The 23,006-nt window shown below is 41.0% G+C and overlaps 1 protein-coding gene across 3 annotated transcripts in view; it reads left to right on the top strand.

The window, feature by feature from the left end:
• TBC1D9 (TBC1 domain family member 9) overlaps positions 1 to 23,006 on the top strand; it is a 79,782-nt gene that overhangs the window by 39,806 nt on the left and 16,970 nt on the right. For all 3 annotated transcript variants that reach the window (XM_007062820.4, XM_037897258.2, XM_043545725.1), the window contains exons 7-13: positions 3,267 to 3,473; positions 6,615 to 6,785; positions 7,366 to 7,516; positions 10,751 to 10,965; positions 19,070 to 19,187; positions 20,261 to 20,546; positions 22,721 to 22,850. In XM_007062820.4, the coding sequence (XP_007062882.2) occupies positions 3,267 to 3,473; positions 6,615 to 6,785; positions 7,366 to 7,516; positions 10,751 to 10,965; positions 19,070 to 19,187; positions 20,261 to 20,546; positions 22,721 to 22,850 (1,278 nt within the window). The remainder of the gene's footprint in view (positions 1 to 3,266; positions 3,474 to 6,614; positions 6,786 to 7,365; positions 7,517 to 10,750; positions 10,966 to 19,069; positions 19,188 to 20,260; positions 20,547 to 22,720; positions 22,851 to 23,006) is intronic.

Here is a 23,006-nt window from a genome sequence, read left to right as displayed (position 1 = left end):
AACTGCTACAGAATACTCCTGATTGATAGACGCAACCTTTGTATTTTAATATGAACTTAAAATTATCCTAATAATAAAAGTAATTTAAGCATATTGTAATTAAAAATTCTGTGTAATTGTGTTGTGATGGGGAGAAAATTGTATGGCTTGCATGCCTTTTGGGATGTGGAAGTTTGTTTAAAATGGTGACTTAACTGGGAAGTAAGAGTGTAACTTGCTGTATAGCCAGGGCAGGCTGGCCCAGGATGCTTGGAATGCTAAACGCATCCCAGCCCAAATGAGAAATGGCCTATATTTTTGCCTAATCTGAAAAACTACTGATTATTTTGAGGTACTATTTTTCACAAATCACTAAGAAAAAATCAAATGCTATTCCACTGGAAACTTCAAAATCCAGCTTCTCAGTGGTATGTATCAGTGTTTTTAAATCCTGGTGGTTCACAATCAGACCTTAAATTCACAGTGCTCTGTTTACAGAGAATTCAAGAGGAGCAATGAACTGTGCCAATGAAGTTTAGTGGAGAAAATATCTTGGGGTGTGGGTATAAAATCCACATGCCTTTGTGAAGCACTGTAGTTTCTTTTGGATGTGGAACTGGCAGCTGTTTCTGATAGCAGCAGCTATAGCTATCAGCATTGGATTCAGGTGGCCTCTCAGAGGAAATACATATTAACTATTTAAAGTTTTGTGTAAACTGTTGAGGTTTATTGTTCAGTAATTATGACATTGAAAACGATAATAAACTTGGTGTTTCCAGCACTGTAAGAGCCTGATCTAAAGCCCTTTGACGTTAGTGGGAGGCTTTCTATTGACTTCATGTGGCTTTGGATCAGGCCCTAAGTTCCAGCCTTTTGTGACTTACTAGAGCAAAGAAACACCTTTGCAGATAGGCACAAAGGCATTCAGGCCCAATAACCTTTAGAAGCACCTGTCCTGTAGCAGTGGTCAGAAAGTAAATTTTCATTTTCTGAGTGCACCACTCGCTCCCGTCAGCAGCCACAGCATCAAGGACCAATGCTTTAGGTGGGCATGTGTCTGCACTTGGAGAGGGGAGTAGGTGATTGTCTGCTGTGGCTTCTGCTGATGCTACAGCATCCTGGCTATAACCCATCCAGTCTGGCGCTGTGTTTATCTGTGCTTCCTCTGTGTTGAATGCCCTCAGACAGCTCTTTAAGTGGAACGGAAAAGTAATATAGTAATACTTGTGGCAGCTTAGAGACTAACAAATTTATTAGAGCGTAAGCTTTCGTGGGCTACAGCCCACTTCATCGGATGCATAGAATGAAACATATAGTAAGATATGCACACATACAGATAAGTTGGAAGTTACCATACAAAACTGTGAGAGGCTAATTAGTTAAGATGAGCTATTATCAGCAGGAGAAAAAAACTTTTGTAGTGATAATCACAGTATTGTGTGGTAACTTCCATCTTATCTGTATGTGTGTGTTTTTTATATATATATATATATATATATATATATATATATATATATATATATATATATATATATATAATCTTACTATATGTTCCATTCTATGCATCTGATGAAGTGGGCTATAGCCCACGAAAGCTTATGCTCTAATAAATTTGTTAGTCTCTAAGGTGCCACAATTACTCCTGTTCTTTTTGCGGATACAGACTAACACGGCTGCTACTCTGAAACCTAATATAGGAATATTTCTCTTTAGTTAACTTAAATATATTGTTAATGAGGCTCTTTTGCATTAATAAAGAGCTGATTTATAGTTCATTGAAAAACAGAAGGAAGTTGGTTGGGGAGGAGAATGGGAAATATTTTGAGACTGAGCTATGTATTGCAGTCTTTGAATACAACTTCAGAAGGGATGTTAAATGAAAAAAATTATCTCGTCCTTTTAACTAATGAAACATTAAGGTATTGTGCTAATGTCTGATCATGGATTGCTACTTAAAAAAAAAAAAGAAAAAGCTTGGTAAACCGAAATGTGCTCTCTCTTATCTTGAAATGCCTAATGCAGTTTTTATTACCTAGAAGATTCTGATCCATGTATAAAAGTGATGGTTAAAAGCACTTACAGCTGTGCTGTATGCTCTGGAGAAGCGGTCTTTCTGTGAACTTGATTGATTTTGTTTTTTTAACTGCATAATCAGTCGAGCATAGAACATACATCACACATTTATAGTTCGTGTATAATTGATCAGTGGGAGTTCTATGTTGCGATTTACCTTTCCGGAAGCTTGATGGAAATATTGAGCTGTGCTCTGTAGGTTTTGCTCTGAATACTGCATACAGGGTGGAGTTTGATTAGTGAATATATAATTAACAACAGAAAGCCAGACAAAATCCTTACAAGAAAAAGCATCTTGCCCTTCTCCAGATTTTGAAGAGATTCCTGGGGGGAGAGGACGAGATGGGGAAAGTTCCCTACTTAATGCAGGTTCCTTGATCTTGTGGAAAGAAGTCCTTGGAATAGATGTCTGTATTCATAGTGGGTTGGAATATCTGGTCCAGTGATTTAGTGTTTAAAAATTGTAAATAGTTCTTTGCATTTATTGTCAGCAGTAAATTAGAGGTAGATTCTAAGACATATTTATTCACCATTAAAGCCAAAAAAAGTTTACATTTTTTAGTTTAATATAACAAAATCCACCAAATGCACTTCTGCACAGAGCCAGCATAATAAAGCAGCATCAGCTGAGGCCCTGGCTGAAATATCAAAGGTACAGCTTACCTTATGAGGCTGTGATCCTCTGAAATCTTGCTGAGTCTAGTAGTAAGGAAAAAAATAGCACTTGAGGGGCACACTCTGTACTTCGCTTTGTAACTCTGAGTAGGAGAGCACTGTGTGGCCTCTAGGGAGCTTATAGGACACATACTGTGGAAATGTGGCGGTTGTACTGAAAACCTATTAAAGATAAAGTATATATAACAAACTAAGTAACGTGTGACGATCTAGAGCCCACAAAGTTGTTTCATGAAAGCAAGGGGCTTGTGTTGGAAAAGACTGTTGTTCACCTACGCCAGGGCTTCTCATCAATTTCTGTTTTCAGTGCAGAGATCTTTGTTTCACTACAGATGCTGTTTTTTCCAGTAGGAGTAGTGAAGCATGATGATGCCAATTTTGTCTATAAAAAATGCAAAAAAAAGAAAAGAAAGAAAGAAAAGTGTCCTAGAAACTGCTGCATTGGTTGCAAAGATGATCCCTAAGATTCAACTTTGAAAATGGTGCTTATCAAGGTAACTGTTGAAAAGCCATGACCAGTGGTTATTGTTTTTCCCTAGGTGTCAGTAGTGGAAAAGGCAGACAGCTCTAGTGTGTTGCCCAGCCCATTATCCATCAGCACTAAAAACAAAATGACATTTCTCTTTGCCAACTTGAAGGATAGAGACTTTCTTGTGCAAAGGATCTCTGACTTCCTTCTACAAACTACTCCAAAAACATATTCTGAAAAAGAGATTGGTGGAAGTTACAACAGTTCGGATGATGAGGTGTGTGGAAAAAATGTAATTCATTTCACTGACAGAAGAGAATTTAACTGTAGTTTCTTTGTCCATGTGTGAGACATTTTCTTGAGATTTCTGTGTAAAGACTAACGCTTATAAAAACTTAAGTCATTTCTGCTAAGACCCTCATATCTTCATCTTACAGATTGAAATATTATGACTCTGGAATCTATTTTTAGGGTTAAACCTGGAAAAAAAATTCCCAACTTGCCAACTCTCCTTGACAATGGCGTTAGCTGCTGTGTGATGGGGGAGGGATAGTTCAGTGATTTGAGCATTGGCCTACTAAACCCAGGGTTGTGAGTTCAATCCTTGAGGGGGCCATTTAGGGATCTGGGGCAAAAATTGGGGATTGGTCCTGCTTTGAGCAGGGGGTTGGACTAGATGATCTCCTGAGGTCCCTTCCAACCCTGATATTCTATGATTAGAGGCTCCAATTTTTAATGCTGGGTGTTTTGCAAGCTTGTAAATAAGAGAGACAAGGTGGATGAAGTAATATCTTTTACTGGATCAACTTCTGTTAGTAAGAGAGACAAGCCTTCAAGCCACAGAGAGCTCTTTTCCAGTCCAGTAAGTGTGTGGCTTGAAGACTTATCTCTCTCTCTCTCACCAACAGAGGTTGGTCCCATAGAAGATATTTCCTCACCCGCCTTGTCTCTCTAATATCCTGGGACCGACACAGCTACAACTATACTGAATACAGCTTGTAAATAAGACCTTTAACTGGCCACTGAGTATCTACCATCATCTGTCCAGAAGAGCAGCTCAAATTCCTCCTTCTGTGTTTTAAAATTACTGTGGTGGAACATTCAGTAAAAATACGACAACTGTCAACTTATGTGAGTTCCAAATGAATTCTAACTGTTGTAGCCCCTGGAAGAAATGAACAGGTGTTGCCTTAAACTGTCACCTTCTATATAACTCCTCACTTGCCCAAGATTAAATTTTAATTCTGAAAATAAAGATTTTTAACCTGAGCAATCTTAAATTGCTGCTCCATTGCCACTAGACTTTTAAACATTTTAACAGAAAATAAAGCTCTAAAATCATATGGTCCAATTATGAACTGTCTCCCTTTTTTACTGGTGTAAAGGTAGTCATTGTTTATTTAAAAAAAAATAAAAAAAAAAAGATATGTAAGCCACTTTAAGCATACAGATTTTAGTTTTTATCAAAGGTGAAATGAGGCAGAAACTAAGCACGCAGATTATTAGCGTCATGTGAAATGAGTCTGCCATACTGCCTCAGATTGATTGGTTTGACAGATCTGATGAGATCACAATGTTCCGAAACAAAAACAGGGCTTTGCAGGAAGTGATATTGGTAATTATGTAGAGCTCTTGCTCTGAATCCATACTAAACCCTTGGCACAACATGATGCTAAGTGGCTCTGTGCTGCTTATTGTCTAGGTCTTAAAACCAAAGTCATTTGTTAAAAATCCCATTTAACTTTTTTTTTTTGGTAAGAGGAGATTTGTTAACTTTAGTGTCCTGGCCAAGTCCCCACTGGATAATTATTTTCTATCTAAAATTTCTCCTGCACAGGTAGTATCAAATGACCAATATATTCTTTGTTTTCTTTGTTTTGTTGTATAAAATATTTGGTTGATTAAAGACTGCTTTTCAGTAGTATATAGTAATCGATATGAAGTAATTTAAGTGCATATGTAATTGTAATACACCTATAAATATATTTTGTGTGTGTGTATATATATTAGTGTGTGTAAGTGTATATGTGTGTGTATATATTAGTGTATATGTATATATGAAATCAGCTTTGTAAAGTTTGTAGAATGCTGACAGTTATGGAGTCCCTTTCATCACAAATGATTCCACTTATTCTAACCAAAACATTAATTGGAACCTATTTGTGCACCTTTCATAGTGGGATGCCAATCCTGGCTGGGGCATGCAAGGGCCACTGTAATATAAATAATAATAATTTTAAGGTCTTTGTATGTTTCTTGTTGGCTTTTGAGTTTAATATTAAACTGTTTCAGTGTAAAAGCTAGATAAGTACTATGTGTATTATGGGCATTTCAAATTTTTCATATTTTTATCAAATTACCTTCTAAGTTTTAATTAAATGATTGAGAATTTCAATGGCATGATTGCAGGAATTCATTCTAAACCACATTTGTTTTCTGTAAACATTTTCATTGAGTCAAATACTGTGGAGAAGATACCATTGTTATTAGCCAAGATTTTAAAAGGTGACCAGTGATCATGGATACCTCCGTTTTGAGGTGTTCAGCATGAGGCCCCTTAAAGCGGGCTGATTTTAAGAGTAAAGGTTTTCAGCAGAGCTGTGCCAGAACTGGAATTTATATTCTGCAGAAATTTTTCATTTAAAAAAAAATTTCATTCCAGATCAGATCAAAGAGTCGGAAATGCAAAATTTTCCATGGAATGGAATATTGAAAAATTCTATTTTGAGAGAACTGAAACAGAATTTTTTGAAAAATTCTGGGCAGGGAGATGGCCATCTGGGAAGTCAAGCTGCATGCCCGCTAGTGGGCTGGCAGGAAACCGCCAAACATCTTTATTCTGTCAAATTACTATTTTGTGTTGGAAAACTTCCTTTAAGGTGCCTCAGGTTGGTCATTCAAAGTTACTAATAACATTTTAAAATCTTGGCCATTGTGAAATTCCTCTGCTTTTTTAATAAAAACAAGAAAGAAAAAGAGAGAGAAAGAGAGAAAAATTCTGTTGTAATTTGGTATTTCTGTACAGTGGTGCAAAACATCCTGTTAGATGAGTCATTTTATTGTCTGTAGAAATTAAAGTAGAATGTCTTTGGGTGCATAATTTTTAACAACCTTGCCTCTGCAATTTCAAATATATAATCTTAGTCACTGAAAAATTAAAACCAGCTCAAGAGTATGGTTAGATTTTTGGTGTGGTGAAGTAAATGCTTAGAACTGATTTGATTGGAAAACTAAAAATTCATTTCATTGTTTGAAATTAGTTTAATTGCTGCTGCCAGATGCTTACCCTTTAGCTGCACCTTGGAGGTTTGATTTGCTCAAACTGAGTTGGCTCTTAGGATTCCATAATTTCGGTGCAGTATAAGCAAAATTCTCTATCTCTCACCCATGAACAGCTTGTGGCTGTTGGTTTTTACAGGTGTATTCAAGACCAAGTAGTATAGTTTCCTCCAGCCCTCAAAGAAGTCTCAGCTCTGAAGCAGATGGAGAGCGACAGTTCAATCTCAATGGTAACACTATTCCAACAGCAACGCAGGCCTTAATGACGATGTATCGACGGAAGTCGCCTGAGGAGTTCAACCCAAAATTGGTAGATCTCGCTGCTGTTTTTGTAAACTGTGCCAGATTAGAAAAGTGTTTTTGATTTTTAAATGAAGTTTTTTAAAAGTTAACATTCCAGAATGAGTTGTTTAACTTTTCCCTGTTGCTGGCCAAAAAGAGTTTGCACTGCTAACCACCTGCAGAGATGGTATCTTTCAGAAAATAAACTCCTAGTACTTTAGTAGCAGAATTTCCCCATATTGCATGCCAAAACTCAAAAGCATTTCATGCAACGTGATAATGTAGTTAAGATTTGGGGACAACTTCAGGGCATCCTTTCCATAACTGTTAAAGAACTAATAGTATGTTGTGTAGTGTGTTATACAGTATTTTTCCTATGGCTTTCGTACCTATTTTCAAGATTCATTATAGCAAGATGTGCTGGGGAGAAATAAGAAATGGGAGAGAGCAACATGAAATTAGAGAATCAGGTTATAGCTAGACTACTTCCTCCCTCCTATCCCTAATAATTAAAGTTAGTTATGGGGCTTGGGCACTTTTCTTTTTTCTTCTAACAGTTAATGCATCCAAAATGCTACTACACCTTCTCAGAACTTATTTATCTTTAGGCAAAAGAGTTTTTGAAAGAACAAGCCTGGAAGATTCACTTTGCTGAGTATGGTCAGGGTCTCTGCATGTATCGGACAGAGAAAACAAGAGACCTTGTGCTGAAAGGCATTCCAGAAATCATGAGAGGGGAACTTTGGCTGCTGCTTTCAGGTAGGTTCCAGTTTAGAACCTTGTCATAGGTCATGAGCTATAGTATGAGAGATGGCACTGGGCTGAATTTTCAAATGTATTTAGGCTCCGAAAGGTGCAGGGAGGCACCTAGTAGGATTTTCAAAACCACCTAAAGCAGGTTAGGTGGCTAACTCTCATTGAAGTCAGTGGGAGTTACGTTCCTAATCTGATTTAGGTGCTTTTGAAAATCCCAGAAGTGCCTACCTGCATCTATAGGCACCTAAATACCTTTGAAAATCTGGCCCAGTGTACCCAGTGCTACACAAAATGATACCAGTCCATGCCTTGAAGAATTTACAGTGGTTTGAGGCCTCAGAAGTGAAAACTAAAAATCTCTCGGCAAGTAGAGGAGCAGGTCAAAACAATGAAGTTACAGGTCTCTTCAGAGCAATGTTATAAACAAGGTATTCACTGAGCGTGGACCCAATGAAACTGCCAAGTTGTTTGTACGTTTTGACCAGGTTAACTTGTGAGGGTGTCTTGTTTCTGTCACTCATATATAATGAGTGTGGTTAAGATTTTGTCATGGTTATTTTTGATAAAAGTAATGGACAGGTTGCAGGCAATAAACAAAAATTCACAGAAGCCTGTGACCTGTCTGTGACTTTTACTAAAAATAGGTGGGGGGAGGGAGAGACTAAAAGCTCCAGCCCCCGCCACCCGTGGTGGCAGCTGACAGTTCTGCAGTCCCATCGCACCCAGCAGCTGACAACTCCAGGGCAGGTAGCTTGGAGCTCCAGGGCTCCCACTGGCTGTGGTGGCTGAGAGCTGCAAGACCTCCACTACCCACAGCAGCTCAAACTCCAGGGCCCCTGTCACCTAGGAAGGTTCAGAGGTCCCGGGATCACAGCAGCTAACAGCTTCAGCTTCACTGCCCCAGGGCCCGGGGCTGAGGCAAAAAATGTCTGAGGTCTCTGAAAGTCATGGAATCCATGACTTCTGTGATCTCCGTGACAAAAGTATATCCTTAATAATGAGTAGTAATATTTTGTGCTTTGCAGCTGGAACATGCTATATAATAACTCTGTTCCTTAGCACCTTTGTGTGGCTGGCAAGTATTGTTCCCACTTTACAGATAGGGAAACCAATATGAAGAGGTTAAATAATTTGCTCAAGGTCTCTCGATGAATCGTTGGCAGAGCAAAGATTGGAACTCAGGAATTCCAAGCTCCAGACCCTTTGTTCTGTCTTATAAGCCAAACTATCTTTATGCACTTAGAAAATGGATGATCCTTTAAATTATTAAACCACTGTATGTCAACGGCTTGATTCTCCATTCTGTCTGAGCTGCAATTAGATGGAAGGGATGGGAGAGGGTGCTGCAGTGAGCCAGTTGCAGCTCCTTAACTCAAGGCTGTATGGTCAAGTGAAGCTAGGGCTGCACAGGGGCATCTCTGACTTACACCACTGGCATAAGGTCCCTCAGAAGGAACCTTACTCCTGCAGGTGGAGGATCAAACGTAGCAGAGCCATTGGTGCTGCTGTCGCACCCTTGGCTTGAAGTGGTTTCCATTATATACAGGGTTTGCAGTTTGGTTCAATGGCTCTCAGCCCAAGATGGGCAGGGATGGTGTCCCTAGTCTACGGATCACTTGATGATTACCTGTTCTGTTCATTCCCTCTGGAATACCTGGCATTAGCCACTGTCAGAAGACAGGATATTGGGCTAGCTGGACCTTTGGTCTGACCCAATATGGCTGTTCTTATGTTCAGCTATCTTAGCTTCTAGATGGCTATTCCAATTTGCATAGACAGTTAAAGCAGACTTCCCTATTCAGACTTCGACATGTAGTTTGAACATCAGTCAGCCACTTGACCTTTTATCCTTTGGTAATTGCTTGTTATCTGTCAGTTATTCAAGTTTATACTTTGCTTGTGTAAAATGAATTAATGGTTTAAAATATAGAACCCCCTCAAACATATATTAAACAGCTATTACAGTGTAAGAGGGGATGATCATTTGCATCATAACTAAAGTGAGGTCAGAAAGAGCTGGTTGATACAATCTGTACAGATTTGACCTCTGTAGATAGGATAGCTACAATTTGCTCAATGTTATATAAATGTGATGCATCCCTCTGTGTCTTGACGGATTGACAGCATAGCCCGTGGATGAGCAAAGATGTCCATTAGTGTCTGGGGAACAAATCAACTGGAGGAAGATAGTTAGCCTAACATGCACTAGTTACCAGAGTTAAAACAGTTTAAATGGGTTAAAATGAAAAGGGGAAATAATTCACATTAAGGGAAAAACTCTGGACAATAAGTCCCTGTATATGCTACAGATACATCTATACCTGGTCTCCTGGTACCAACACAGTTGTCCTCTAAACTCATTTCAGATATGGTTCTAGTTTTTGAAGTAGGTCAAACCTTAACCATGTTTCATAACTAAATTAAAACTGACTATAGGTGGAGATATTTGTCATGGATAGGGAGCAGGTATACTGGACAGAAAAAAGGTTGGTGTTATTTTAAATAGAGACTTTTTGGTTGAGGAAGGTGTGGTCTAATGGTTTGAACACAGGGCTGCAAATCTGGATCTCCGGAGTTCTAATCCTGGCTCCAGCACTGACTCTTTCTGTAGCTGTGGGAAAGTCAGTTAACTTCCCTGCTTCTTTTTTTCTCTTCAAAATAAGGATAATACTATGTGCTCACAGGGATGCTGTGAGAATTGACTGAACAATGTTTTAAAAATTGCTCTGAAGATGAAAAGCTCTATAGAACCAGCAGCTATTTTGTAAATGACTTAGAGATAGATGTGGGTGGTGGTCTCGTGGTAGTCTGCATGTGAACAGGGTGCCAGCCAATAGGCTAGGAGTGCTACCAGTAGCATACAGATCGTTCCAGTCTGGGGAAGGACACTGTGGTGGTGGCAGCTGTTAAAGCTCCACTGATGTTCAGCATGCTCAGCATTTCTGCCCTACGGAAGGAAAGGGTTTATTTCTGTCTTTTATCATGATGTGAAACTGCTTTTTAAAATGTACCCAAAGGAAAAGGCAACCAGCTGGTGTTTTTATGAGTGCCAGGCCAAATTTATCCTCTTTAAAATTATAACATTTTAAATGTATTTTCAAACTTTGTTTCTATTTTAAAATTTCCATTCAAGATGTCTGAACTAAGGGAACAAAAGAAAATAATGTGACTATACTATGTCTGTTAGCCCTTACTTAATTATCCTACTTCATTGTTGTTGCTCTCTCCTGCTCCTAGGAGCCATTAATGAGATGGCCACCCACCCTGGCTATTATGAGGACCTCGTGGAGAAATCTATGGGGAAGTATAACCTTGCCACAGAAGAGATTGAGAGAGATTTGCACCGCTCTCTCCCAGAGCACCCTGCATTCCAGAATGAGATGGGTATTGCTGCCCTGAGGAGAGTATTAACAGCTTATGCTTTCAGAAATCCAAACATAGGATATTGTCAGGTAATTGAAATGTATTGCCATCTTTTCAAGATCTAGAATTCCCATTCCTGTCTATTTATTTTGTTGGTTTTTCAGTGGCTGCATGCTAATGTACACAGTTGATATATATGATCATGCACATGAACATTTATGTTCCCGATTTGTTTGCACAAAGCCCTGATCCTGCAAAGAGTTGCATTAGTACAGACTCCTGCATCTATAAGTGCAAACTATATCCAAACATCTATAAGTTCTCAAACTTTTGCAGTGGTGACCCCTTTCACACAGCAAGTCTCTGAGTGTGACCCCCCTGCTTATAAATTAAAACACATTTTTATATTTAACTCTATTATAAATGCTGGAGGAGAAGCAGGGTTTAGGAGTGGAGGCTGACAGGTTGTAACTCCCCCATATAATAACCTTGCGACCCCCTGAGGGGTCACGACCCCCAGTTTGAGAACCCTGGATCTACACAGAGTCCTCTTCGCTTCAGTTGGACTCTGCACAGGAGTCTATGCTAGCATAACTGTTTGCAAGCTCAGGTTCCAGAGGCACTAACTGGTTGTGCATACTGGTTTGTATATGCAGATTTGTGTGCCCATAAATATAGTGGCCAGTGTAAGGATGACTAAGGATCTGTCCCCAAGTGCATCTAATTAAAATAATAATCAACAAGTGTCAGAATGAACGCTTAATAAGGGATGTTCTGTGAATGACCCTGAAAGTCCTTTTAGTAACATTTTTGCCTGTTGCACAGCTTCTCTCCTCGTTCATTACTCATGGGCTATTGCTCCCACCTGTGGAATTCAGCGGCAGCCCAGTGTTGTTGCTGGAGGCTCCAGGATTAAACTCTGCCCTTCAGCTCAGGACAAGCAACCGATTTTCTCCTTTCAAAAGTGGAACAAATTGGTGGTTCAGTTTCTCCAGACCATTTCGTTTTAAAACCTTTCCTTTGTTTTGTTTTCAGGCAGTTGTGACTTATAAGCTTCCTCCTCCTCTTCCCCCAGATTAGATAAATAGCAGCATGGTGGTTCCTACCACCTGGATCTGCCGTTGCAGCACCTCCCTGCTGGACTCCTCTGCTCCCACTCAAGCATGGCAAAGCTGTCTTGCAAACACCTGCCTTAAATCTAATCCGTGTTCCCTTTGTGAGGCAGCACTTACAGGTTCTACAGAGGGTGAATGATGCCCTGCCTGTGACCAGCCAGCCTACCTTTGCACTGCTAGGGCATGGGGCTCAGAATCAGACTGGCATGTCAGGTTCCCACCTTGTCCTGAGAAGCCATGACTCCAGTGCAGAAAAGACCAAACATTTGCTTCTGAATTTTTGGGGAGAGCATCTGAGGACAAGGAGGAAGCTATCTGGCCAGCTCAGGGGGTTGGTCGCAGAACAGATCTGCGCTGGAAGGGGTAAAAACCCTGAAAGGATCCAGAGTTTCCCACACCCCGCAGCTCCCTGGGGAAAGAAGCAGAGGCTCTTCCTCCCACTGTGAATCGGGATTAACTCTGGGGTAAGTCTTGCAAACACCAGAAACTTCCAAGAAGCAAAAGCAAGTGTGTCTTTGCAAGTATTGTTAATGAACAAATGAGGTGAAAATCAGGGGTAAGACATCTCCTCCTTGGCCTTGTCCCCTGAGGGAGTGTTTGCTAGGGCTTGTTTTCTAGGATCACAGTGCTCTGTATCATTCCCATTGCCTCTCCCACATGCTTCAGCATGTCAAGGCTTGCAGAGGAGCCTGTTCCTCCTGTGCAGCTCTGCCTCCGGCTGCAGACGAATGGAAAGTGTGCCTGGGGCTTTCTGACTTTCAGCCCAAGAACCCGCACTGTGCCAGGGGATGAGCTCAGATTTCAGACAGCAGCAGAATGGAAGTTGTGCCTTCTGATCATCAGCAATAACTCCTTGCTCTGCCAGGGAAAGGGGTGGGGGTGTGTGTGTGTGTCTCTCTCTCTCTCCCCTGCTCCCCGAGCTGGCTCCACATTAAAGCCTTAGGAGGTCACTCAGTCTGTGACCAGAACAGAGGCACATGAGGATTCCACATCCCTCTGCGCCACAAGGGGATTACAGAGGGGTAAGTGAGAAATCCCTTCCCATGTTCAAAGGGAGTCTGTTTTCCTGTGTAAAGTCCTGAGTTTGTACTAAGTTGCACCTACTGCACTTGGACGTTTTGCAGCCTGGAGGAGCAGGCAAGGCAGCCTTTCATGTTCCCTGGAGACGTCTAGCAAGCTACCTCCACAATTGAGGTATCAGTATCAACAGTATCCCTTCCTCTATTGCAGAGGTGGGCAAACTACGGCCCGCGGGCCACATCTGGCCGGCGGGACGCTGCAGCCCGGCCCCTGAGCTCCTGGCCCGGGAGGCTCACTGCCGGCCCCTCCCCCGCTGTTCCCCCTGCCATGTGGATATGTTGCCGCGCAGGCAGCGGGGCTGCGAGCTCCTGCCACTCTGAGGGGCATGGTAAGGGGGTGGCGGTGGCATGCGCAGTGGTGGGGGGGTTAGGTAAGGGGTCCTGGGGGGCAGTCAGGGGTCAGGGAGCAGTGGGTGGTTGGATGGGGCGGAGGTTCTGTGGGGGGCAGTCAGGGAACGGGGAACAGGGGGTGTTGGATATGCGTGGGAATCCTGGGTGGGGGGGGGTTGTCAGGGGGTGGGGGTGTGGATAGGTCAGGGGACAGGGAGCAGGGGGGTTAGATAGGGGGTGGGGTCCCGGGGGGCAGTTTGGGGCGGGGGGTTCCCAGGAGGGAGCAGTCAGGTGACAAGGAGTGGAGGGGGGTTGGATGAGTCGGGGGTTCTGAGGGGGGCGGGAAGTGGGAGGGGCGAATAGGGGGCAGGGACCAGGCTGTTTGGGGGGCACAGCCTTCCCTACCTGGCCCTTCATACAGTTTTGCACCTCAATGTGGCCCTCGGGCCAAAAAGTTTGCCCACCCCTGCTCTATTGTGTGGTCACCGTGCCAGGATAAATAGTGTACTACCTCCTCCCTATAAACAGCCAGGGAAGAAGTACCACACATGCATTGGACACAAAAGAACCCAACCAAAACAAAACACAAAAACCTACAAGGATGTCTGGCAGTAGCTTGCAAGGAACTCATTAATGTTATTAAAATATCTTCCTCTTCAAGCATTATTAGACACATTTCCTGTTGATAAGATTGAAATGAGGGTATCTGATTAAACTAAAATGTTTTATATAAAACAAAGAAATTTCATAAATTTGGGGAGTCTAAGGTTGTTGCAGCAGTAGGTCCACCAGTCAAAGACATAGTCACACTTGCATAAGGGGACTTCCTTCCGAAAGACTCCATGGACCATAGTACTGATGATACATTGCACAGCAGTTTCAAAGCCTCAACTGTAGTCTTTCAGAACACAGATTTTTCATATGTTTAATAAAGAATGCCTACTTTGTGGAAAACAAGAGGCTAACTGTCTAGAGGTATGAGCCTTGCTTGGAGTAAAACGTCTCAGGTTCTGTCCTGTGATTTGTGCCAAGCAGTGGATTTTCACTTGGTGGCTACAAGAAAGCCTTGTTACATCCCTGGATTGCCGTTGCTTGTCCTAAATGGATATGTTGTGCAGAGGAGCTATTGGGGGAAACGGTAGAGAAATTTCTGTCTGAGATTGCGGACAGGCCTCAGCCCACACTGTTGAAAGCAGCATTAGCAACTATTGGTTGCTTCTAACACCAAGGGTATCCAAGAAAGGATTGTTACCCTGGGAGAGGGAAGAATCTGGAGAGGATGCTTTCGAAGAAACCTAGATCAATTTTCCTTCAGTATGACACAGAGCATTTGTGTGCGAGAGTTCAGAATTCCTGTGGAGGACTCTTCCTTCTGATCCACCTTCTGCACCCAGAATCATAAGTGGCTGGTGGTAGGCACAGGTTGTATGTAATGCATCTATACCCAGGCATAGGCAACATACCAATCACTATCACATCCAGAGAAACAGACCTGTTCCTAAAGGAAGAATTGCCATTAGCTCTTGAAAATCCAGAGGAACTTTTGATCCCAATGCAGAGAACTGCTCTCCAAGAGGTCCTGGTCCTGGTTGTAATTTTATCATAATGGTAAAGATTTGCAAAGATCCAAAACTTCATTGCATCCATCATTTCCTGAGGGGTCATCAGTAGCCAATTGTTTCCAAATGTTAGGGTGCTATGTATCAGCTTCATCCCCTGAGCAGGATTTCTCAAAATGCACCTAGTTAAATTCCTTCTGAGGACTTACTTAACTTCGCATTGCCTCAAGTGCATGGTTCTGTCATTCTCAGATAACATCCAGTGCCTCTTTGTGGGCAGGTAATTTCAAACAACGTGCTGAAAGCCAACCCAACTCTAGACCCTTGTGTACTCATATGGAAGCAAGCATACTTGGAAGACAGATTTCCAAAATCTTATCAGATGTATCCTTTCAGTTCATTTTGACATCTCTATCAGGGTGTGTCTTTTTAAATTAAAAAGACAAGGCAAAACCCACAAACATGGCCATGTGGACATATGGGGTCAGACCAGTAGTCCATCAAATCCAGTATCCTGTCTGTGACAGTGACCAGTAAGGTGCAAGAAACCACATAGCAGGCAATTATAGTATTCACAGAGAAAGTCTCCTCTTACTTCCCATCAGGGGTTGGCTTAGAATTGAGTCATAAGTGTTTATATCCTTTCAGAAACCACGGAACAAAGCTGCTCCTTGGCAATGGAAATAAAGGCCTAGGAAGAGAAGAATCTGCTGCCTTTCCACACCGCGTACATAACACATACAGAAAAGAGGAAAAGGGAGAGTTTAAGTCCTCCTCATAAGAAGGCACTTTGGACTTGCTAGATAGCCAAGACCCCCACATTGTACCTATAGAAAATACCAGACCTCGTGAGGCTGGGACTCCTTCATTCAGACTGGGAATATCTACAGCTAATAGCCTGAGCATCAGAAGAGAAGTGTAGTTCAGCATGGATTCTCCTTTAACCTCTGATACAGTTTGGTATTCAGAGAGAACTCAACCAGGATATTTCATTCATTGATCTGGTCAAATTTACATTTCAGGTGTGAGGGGAAACAGGAAGCTCTTTGGGGCAGGGACTGCCTCTTTGTAGCTCTACTGCCCAGCACAATAGACCCTGACCTCTAGAGGCTTCTGTAATACCAATATGATCATAATCCCAAAGGTCTGGTGATCTCAGCTACACTAGAGTTTTTTCCAGGAGATTTGTTTGGAGTCCCGCAACCAAATACCATAGAGATGTGGATACCAGCCTTGTAGCCAACCACATTGGATCCTCCATTCGAATATCAGTTGCCAAGTTTAATTACACTGACCAGTTTAGACAAGCCTGTGGCTGGCCTTTCTAGTCACCATTACCTGAAAAAGGCAAGTTTTGGAATTAATTCCCATATCCATACAAGATATGCCTTTGTCATAAGGAAAAAAATATTCTTACAGCTCCAGAAACCTTTCTGCTCAAGGTAAACTCCTCTTTCCACAATTCCTGAGAAATAGGTCTCCCGTCATTTGGTTCTACCCTTCGGAAGATTGTGACATAAATGGGCATTCCTAGAGCTCTGAAGATTCATCTCTGGTGTATAGATTATATATGCCAGTTGTACCCTGTTCATCTTACTCTGTCCAAAATGCCAAGGCCTTAGGGACTCAGGTTGCTGCAGCCAACATGTAAAAATCCTGCATCCGTTAGTATGCTACGCATCTAGGAAACTATTAACAGAAATTCCTAGAGGCCCTCGGGGGGGAAGTGTATGAGCCTGGGGAAGATTTGCAAAGGTGCTACTGGATTGGTTTCCACATAACTTCTTAGTTTAACTCTTGCTTTTTGTGGGCAGGGTACTGGAATCCCTGGCTATTATGCTACTATAATAATTAAACTCTGTCCCTACTTCTGGGATTCACTGTTCACTACTTCCTATGGGTAATGAATGAGGAGAGAAGCTGCGTGTGCAACAAAATGAAAAAATTTTTACATTATAATTTTCCTTGTTAGCAGCTTCTCTCTGAATTCAACCCACCCTGGTGGTCTTGTAAATAAAAATATAAACTGAACATTTTCTCCAAAGGGAGATTCATACATATATTGTCTTAAGGTTAAATTAATATAGTGTATCAAGTTATCTTACATTCCAGCAACCAATTGTTAGTGTTATCTGCAGCTGTGGAGGAGCTCTTTTGGTAGCTTGAGCAGAAGGGCAGAGCTTAGTCTTGGAGCCTCCAGCACAACATTGGACTGCCTCCAAATGCCACATTTAGGGGGCATTGGCCCATGAGTAATGAATTCAGAGAGAAGCTGCTAACAGAAAATGATCAGGTAAGAAACTTTGTGTTCCATTTCAAGAAAAAGCTCCTTGTATTTCAAATGGTCCTTCATATCTTAGTTGCTTCAAAACCTTCCAAAACCTTTTTGCCATAGTTGCAAGCAGTGTTAAGGGAAAACATAAGCTATTATAGCAGAGTGCCAGCTCTGCTGTAGCTAAGATTGAGCAGCAGTTTCTCTTCAAAGTCTGGAAGCATCATCTGGTCACAACTGTTAGAGTACAAGACTGCAGTCTCCTTTTGTATATCTCTGTGCCTTAGCTTCCCTGATTGCAAAATGGGAATAATACTTGTTGATTTTTTAAGAGTGTTGTGAGGCCTAATTTAATCACTAACTGTAAAGCACTTCAGTATCCCTGAATGAAAAATACAGAGGGAGATGCAAAGTATTCTAACCATCATCATCATTAATTCATAAAGAATAAATCACTCAACATTACTTGAAGTATCTTTTGTTAATAATAATAATAAAAAAAAGGAATGGTAGGACAATGAACACCGGAATAGTAGCAACAGGAGCACACTTGTAACCCTGGCCCTCACAGTCAGGAGTGAAATTATAAGTAATCCTGGGTCATGGATTTTATTTGTTTTATTCTTTCACAGACCTAGTGACAGTTATAGCAAGTATACAAACTCTAAAGAATTATATAAATAGTAAACAAGACTAAAGAGAAAAGGATAGTGTGACCGCATCATAATGAAGTATTGGGTGTTGGGAATGGATCAGTATATATGAATTGACAGACCTTGAAAAGGGGTCTGAATCAGAATTTCTTAGTTTTTAACTGAGAACTAAATTAGTGTTTTTAAAAATATTTAACTTTCATTTTGGGGGAGTTAAAATATAATGAAATAACTTTAAAAATGTGTTCTTCTGGGACAGTCACAGAAAACAAGCTGGTACTATACCTGCCCACCATCTGTCATCTCTCCTATTGAGTTAGGGTTTAAAATAACCAATCTGTTCCTAAAGATTCAAACTCTCACATGGAAATATTATCAAAGTAGGTCATTTTTTCAGGCCTTCTGGCCTTGACAAAGGAGTTAGACAAACACTTAAAATGACTGAGAGCAAACAAACACAGAGCAACATTGTGCCAGACATTTGTGTAAGATGAAGGAAATGGGTCACAAGGAACCGTGCCCCCATCTCCCTCCTTACACACACACACACACACACACACACACACACACACACACACACACAGAGACTGGGCAGACTTACAGTCCTTCTGCTCCATTGTGCTCAAGACTGCTCAAGATTGGCACCACTACTACAAACATTTGCCCATCAGTGGAGGGCATGACCTCCATTGGGTTTTTTGGTTTTGTTTTGCACTGGCAGAAAGCCTGGGGTGTGTAGACTGCATCCTTGCAAAAAATGGTATAGAATCTGCACTCCCCAGGGCTCCAAGAGGCATTGTGGTTGAATGAGGCACAGTTCCTTCAGCTGCAGCCCTGGAGGGAATGCACCTCCCTCAGTACAACTCAACAGTTGAACTCGTGAAGAATGAACAATAAATTGATTGTGCAAAGAAGCAATAACATGCAAAGTCTTGATTTTCAGATGTTTTAAAGAAACTTCTCATTAGGAACATTAGGAAAACATTGTTTGCTGTACTTCCAAAAGAATTTGGACTGCTGAATTTAGCAGAATATATAGTAATTTTTAAGTGAAATTTCTTCAGAGTAGATCCATGGCTAATTTCTGACCTTGCATAAATTCTTATCTGTTCAGACTTTGTAGCACTAGATATGGCAAGAGAATTTAGAAATTACATCTAGTGATTTATTTTTTCATTCTTGTAGGCCATGAATATTGTCACTTCAGTACTTCTTTTGTATGCAAAAGAGGAGGAAGCTTTCTGGCTGCTTGTGGCTTTGTGTGAACGCATGCTGCCAGACTACTACAATACAAGAGTTGTTGGTATGTTAAGGGGATTGTTTTTTCCAAAAAGTCCTTACATATCCAGAAGCCTGTTCTGTTAATTTTTTTTATTTTGAAATAATCAGATGGTCAGCACTGATGATATATGAACTGTTGCAAACAGATGAGAGAATGAAATAGCTAGTTCAGAAGTTTGGAAGCAGCTACCTAAGTAGATATTCTGCTTGTGTTAGTTCTTCACCTGCTTGAGGTAAAACAGAATTCTACAATGGACTCGACTTGACTTGATTTAGGTTAAAGAGATCAGAAGGAGGTTGGAGGCTAGAATTTTAAGTGTAGAGAACAGAGGATATAATATAATTACCAAATGAATGTTGGTGAGGGGCAGGGTTGGGTAGTTTACAGGAGAAGGTTGTATTACCACTCACCTCTAAGTTGTTGGTTTGAAAGGACATTAATAACTGAAAGCCTTTACTGTCTTATGACTGGCTTTTGGCTTGCATGAAATGAGTTGATGCTTTCAATCCACTTCCATCACAAAAATCATTGTTACTTACCTAGCAAAGGCACCAATGACTGAGCTTACCCACTCAATCCCAGAGGTAGTGGTGTGGAGATACTTGTGTTTGCTGTTGCCTGTGTGGTGTGCATGTTCTGTAGAAGCTCTTCAGCTTTGTGCCACCACAGGGAACTTCTTACAACCACTAAATTTTCCTTAAAAATGAAAAAAACTAACAAACTCTTCTCCTTCCTCCCCCTATCTTGCCTCTCCCACCACCACTCCTGCGATGCTGAGAAGTAGAATTCATCCATTAATGGTGGGTGCCTTATCTACAGGTGCCCAAGAATGGGTTTCAGAACAAGAAAAAACCCTGTTTCCTTTTTCTAGGCTCTGTGTTTATTACATTTGTTTTCTGTATAATAGTGTTTTGGGTTTTTTTGGTGCGTATCACAATTTAATAACAGAGAAGGATCTGTCCTTTCTCTGGTGGTAAGGAAATGTATATAAGCATCTTGGAGAATGTTCTTCTAATATTTTTCCCAGATGGGTATAAATGTGTATTCATTTGATCCTAAATTCGTGCGTGCCCAATGTTACTTATTTCCAACAGGAGCTCTGGTGGATCAAGGTGTTTTTGAAGAGCTGGCCCGGGACTGTGTTCCACAGCTTTATGACTGCATGCAGGACTTGGGTGTTATCTCCACAATTTCACTATCCTGGTTCCTCACGCTTTTCCTCAGTGTAATGCCATTTGAAAGTGCTGTGGTGGTTGTGGATTGTTTCTTCTACGAAGGAATAAAGGTGATATTCCAGTTAGCTCTTGCTGTGCTGGATGCTAATGTGGACAAGCTGCTGAACTGTAAAGATGATGGAGAAGCAATGACAGTCCTGGGAAGGTATTTATTGAACAAAACCAAAGCTCTGCTTCCGGTTTTAGTGCATTTAACTTATTTACCAAGAAGCTGATGATGTCTTTTAGATGCTTGAAATCCTTTTTGTCTGTAACAGGAGCTATGTGTTCCTTTGTCAAAAAAGACTTTTCATATATTTCTGAGTGACCATATCTCCTTATCTAGGCCTGGTATTCACCTAAGAAGTAGATCAACCTAGCTACATCACTCAGGGCTATGAAAAATTGTGCGCCTTGTGTGATGTATTTAGGTTGACCTAATTCCCCACTGTAGACTCGGCTAGATCAATGGAAGCTCTACCACCTCATCGAGATGTGGATTAACTACATTGATGGAAAAACCCCTTCCATTGATGTAGGAAGCATCTATATGATGACACCACAGATGCAGCTGCAGCATTGTACCTGTGCCGCTGTAGTGTAGACATACCCCTAGGGCAGTGGTCCCCAAACTGGGGTTCATGAACCCTTGGGGGTTTGTGATATGTATCAGGGTTTTCTCAGAAAAAATTCTCTAATGGTGGACAGAGCTGTCCCTAGGCACCCAGGCTTGGGAGCCGGCAGCCTGAGCCCCGTGACCATGACTTCCTGGCAGAACAAGTTTAAGCTTCGTTGTAGTCTTGCGTTGTTTGTCTGGACTGCTCAAGACCCGAATGCTTGTGGGAGGAACTCTTTAATTGAGTTGTCATCTTAAATACTTTCATGCTGTTTCATGTCTGGTACTCCTTGATGAAACATGTAGGAGGCTTAATCGAAGTGATACGAGGTACAAAAGTGAAATCTTGGAAGAGTGTTGCTGTTTTCATAATGCAATAAAATTACTAATATAATGATAGATGATAATGTAATAATAAATAGTGTGTAATAAACGTGTCATAAAAAAACCAGATTATTTTCAAGATCACTGCTTCTATCATTTATGCTCAGGTAAAGGAGAAAATCCCTGGAAATATTAATTTTTAGGAGAGGGTTTGCAAGATTAGATATTTTCGTGAAAGGGGTTCGCAGGTGGTTAACGTTTGGGAACCACCGCCCTAGGGGGACAAAGTTTCAGAAAATTACAGCCACCTTAAAAGCCTACAAAGGAATTATGCACAACTGCTCCTATTAGCCGGGCTCAACAAAACCATTTTTTTTCCTTTGTGGTTTCTAGAATATTCTTCTGAACCTGTCTTGTAGGGATCTTCAGCAGGTCTTGGTTAGATATCTGGAATCTGTTACTTCATCCTTCTGACTGTTAACTTTTAAGTGCAAGTAGGAAAAATACCTGAATTCAGGGGTAACTATTGTTGGAAATAGACTTGCCAGAGAATGCAGTAGATCTAGAAAGGCTCATGAAGGGATAAAAACATGAGGCAGGTTAGTAAACCTGGATGAGTCATTCATTCTGAACTAAGACCACTTTATGTAACCTTGAATGACACATTTGATTTCCTGACGTTTTGTGTCAATGTTTAGATTTCAAGATGCTGCTGAATCAGGTTCTTTAATTTTTTTAAAGTGAGGCTCAGGGTAATTTATAGCCAAGCATAAGTGCTGATGTGATGTGTGTTGGTTTTTTATAATTTACTTAGTATTATTTAAAAAAAAAACGAAAACCCTGGTCATCTCATCGCTCCTCTCAGAACTAAGCCCCAACCATAGCTGAGATGTTATGAAAGGAAGTTTTTTGTAGCTGTAAGGTGGTTTACAGCAGCTACACTGGCAAGAAGGATAAGCACTTGATACTCTTTACAGCTAGGTTTTAGGGGATGAGAGAGGCAGGGGGTATTGAGAATCAAGTACACCATCCCCTGTTCCAACAGGAATGAGGTGGATAGTGCCCCACACATCTTTATTTGTGTAAGACCACTCAAACAAAAATATTTCAAAATTCTATTGAGGGAATCACTGGCAAATTGTGGACATCTTATTGTGATCAGATGGATTTTATATATTTCTTGGTAAATGTGGTTTAGGTAAACAACTAATGCAGCTCTGGGGAGAAATGGAGTGTTACAAGTTGGCAAAATAGGTATCTTTGTCCAAATCACAGAATAATTGAGTGGTTTGATCGTACTTATGTAAAGTCAGTCTATATGTAATCCTGATGCTATTGATCCTCAGGAAAAATGTGTCCCAAGTTTTCTCAGTTAGGTTTTTTTCTTCTCTCCCAATCAGGTATTTGGACAGTGTGACTAATAAGGACAGTACTTTGCCACCAATCCCTCACCTTCACTCACTCCTCAGCGATGATGTAGAGCCTTATCCTGAGGTGGATATCTTCAGACTCATCAGAACTTCCTATGAGGTAATTTAGGATTTTGACTAGAACTGGCTTGAGGACAACAGTTCAGTTTCATGAAGGATTTTCAGATATTGAAATTTTGGTTTTATTTTGAATGAGAGCAAAACCTGAACATTTCAAAGTTCTCCAAAGGCGTATTCTGAACACTATTGTTTTGGA

This window comes from Chelonia mydas, chromosome 4 (assembly GCF_015237465.2).
Source record: "Chelonia mydas isolate rCheMyd1 chromosome 4, rCheMyd1.pri.v2, whole genome shotgun sequence".
In the NCBI taxonomy this organism is placed as follows: Eukaryota; Metazoa; Chordata; order Testudines; family Cheloniidae; genus Chelonia; species Chelonia mydas.
The sequence above is the reverse complement of the archived record's forward strand: the minus strand, read 5'-3'. Positions and strand labels throughout refer to the sequence as shown.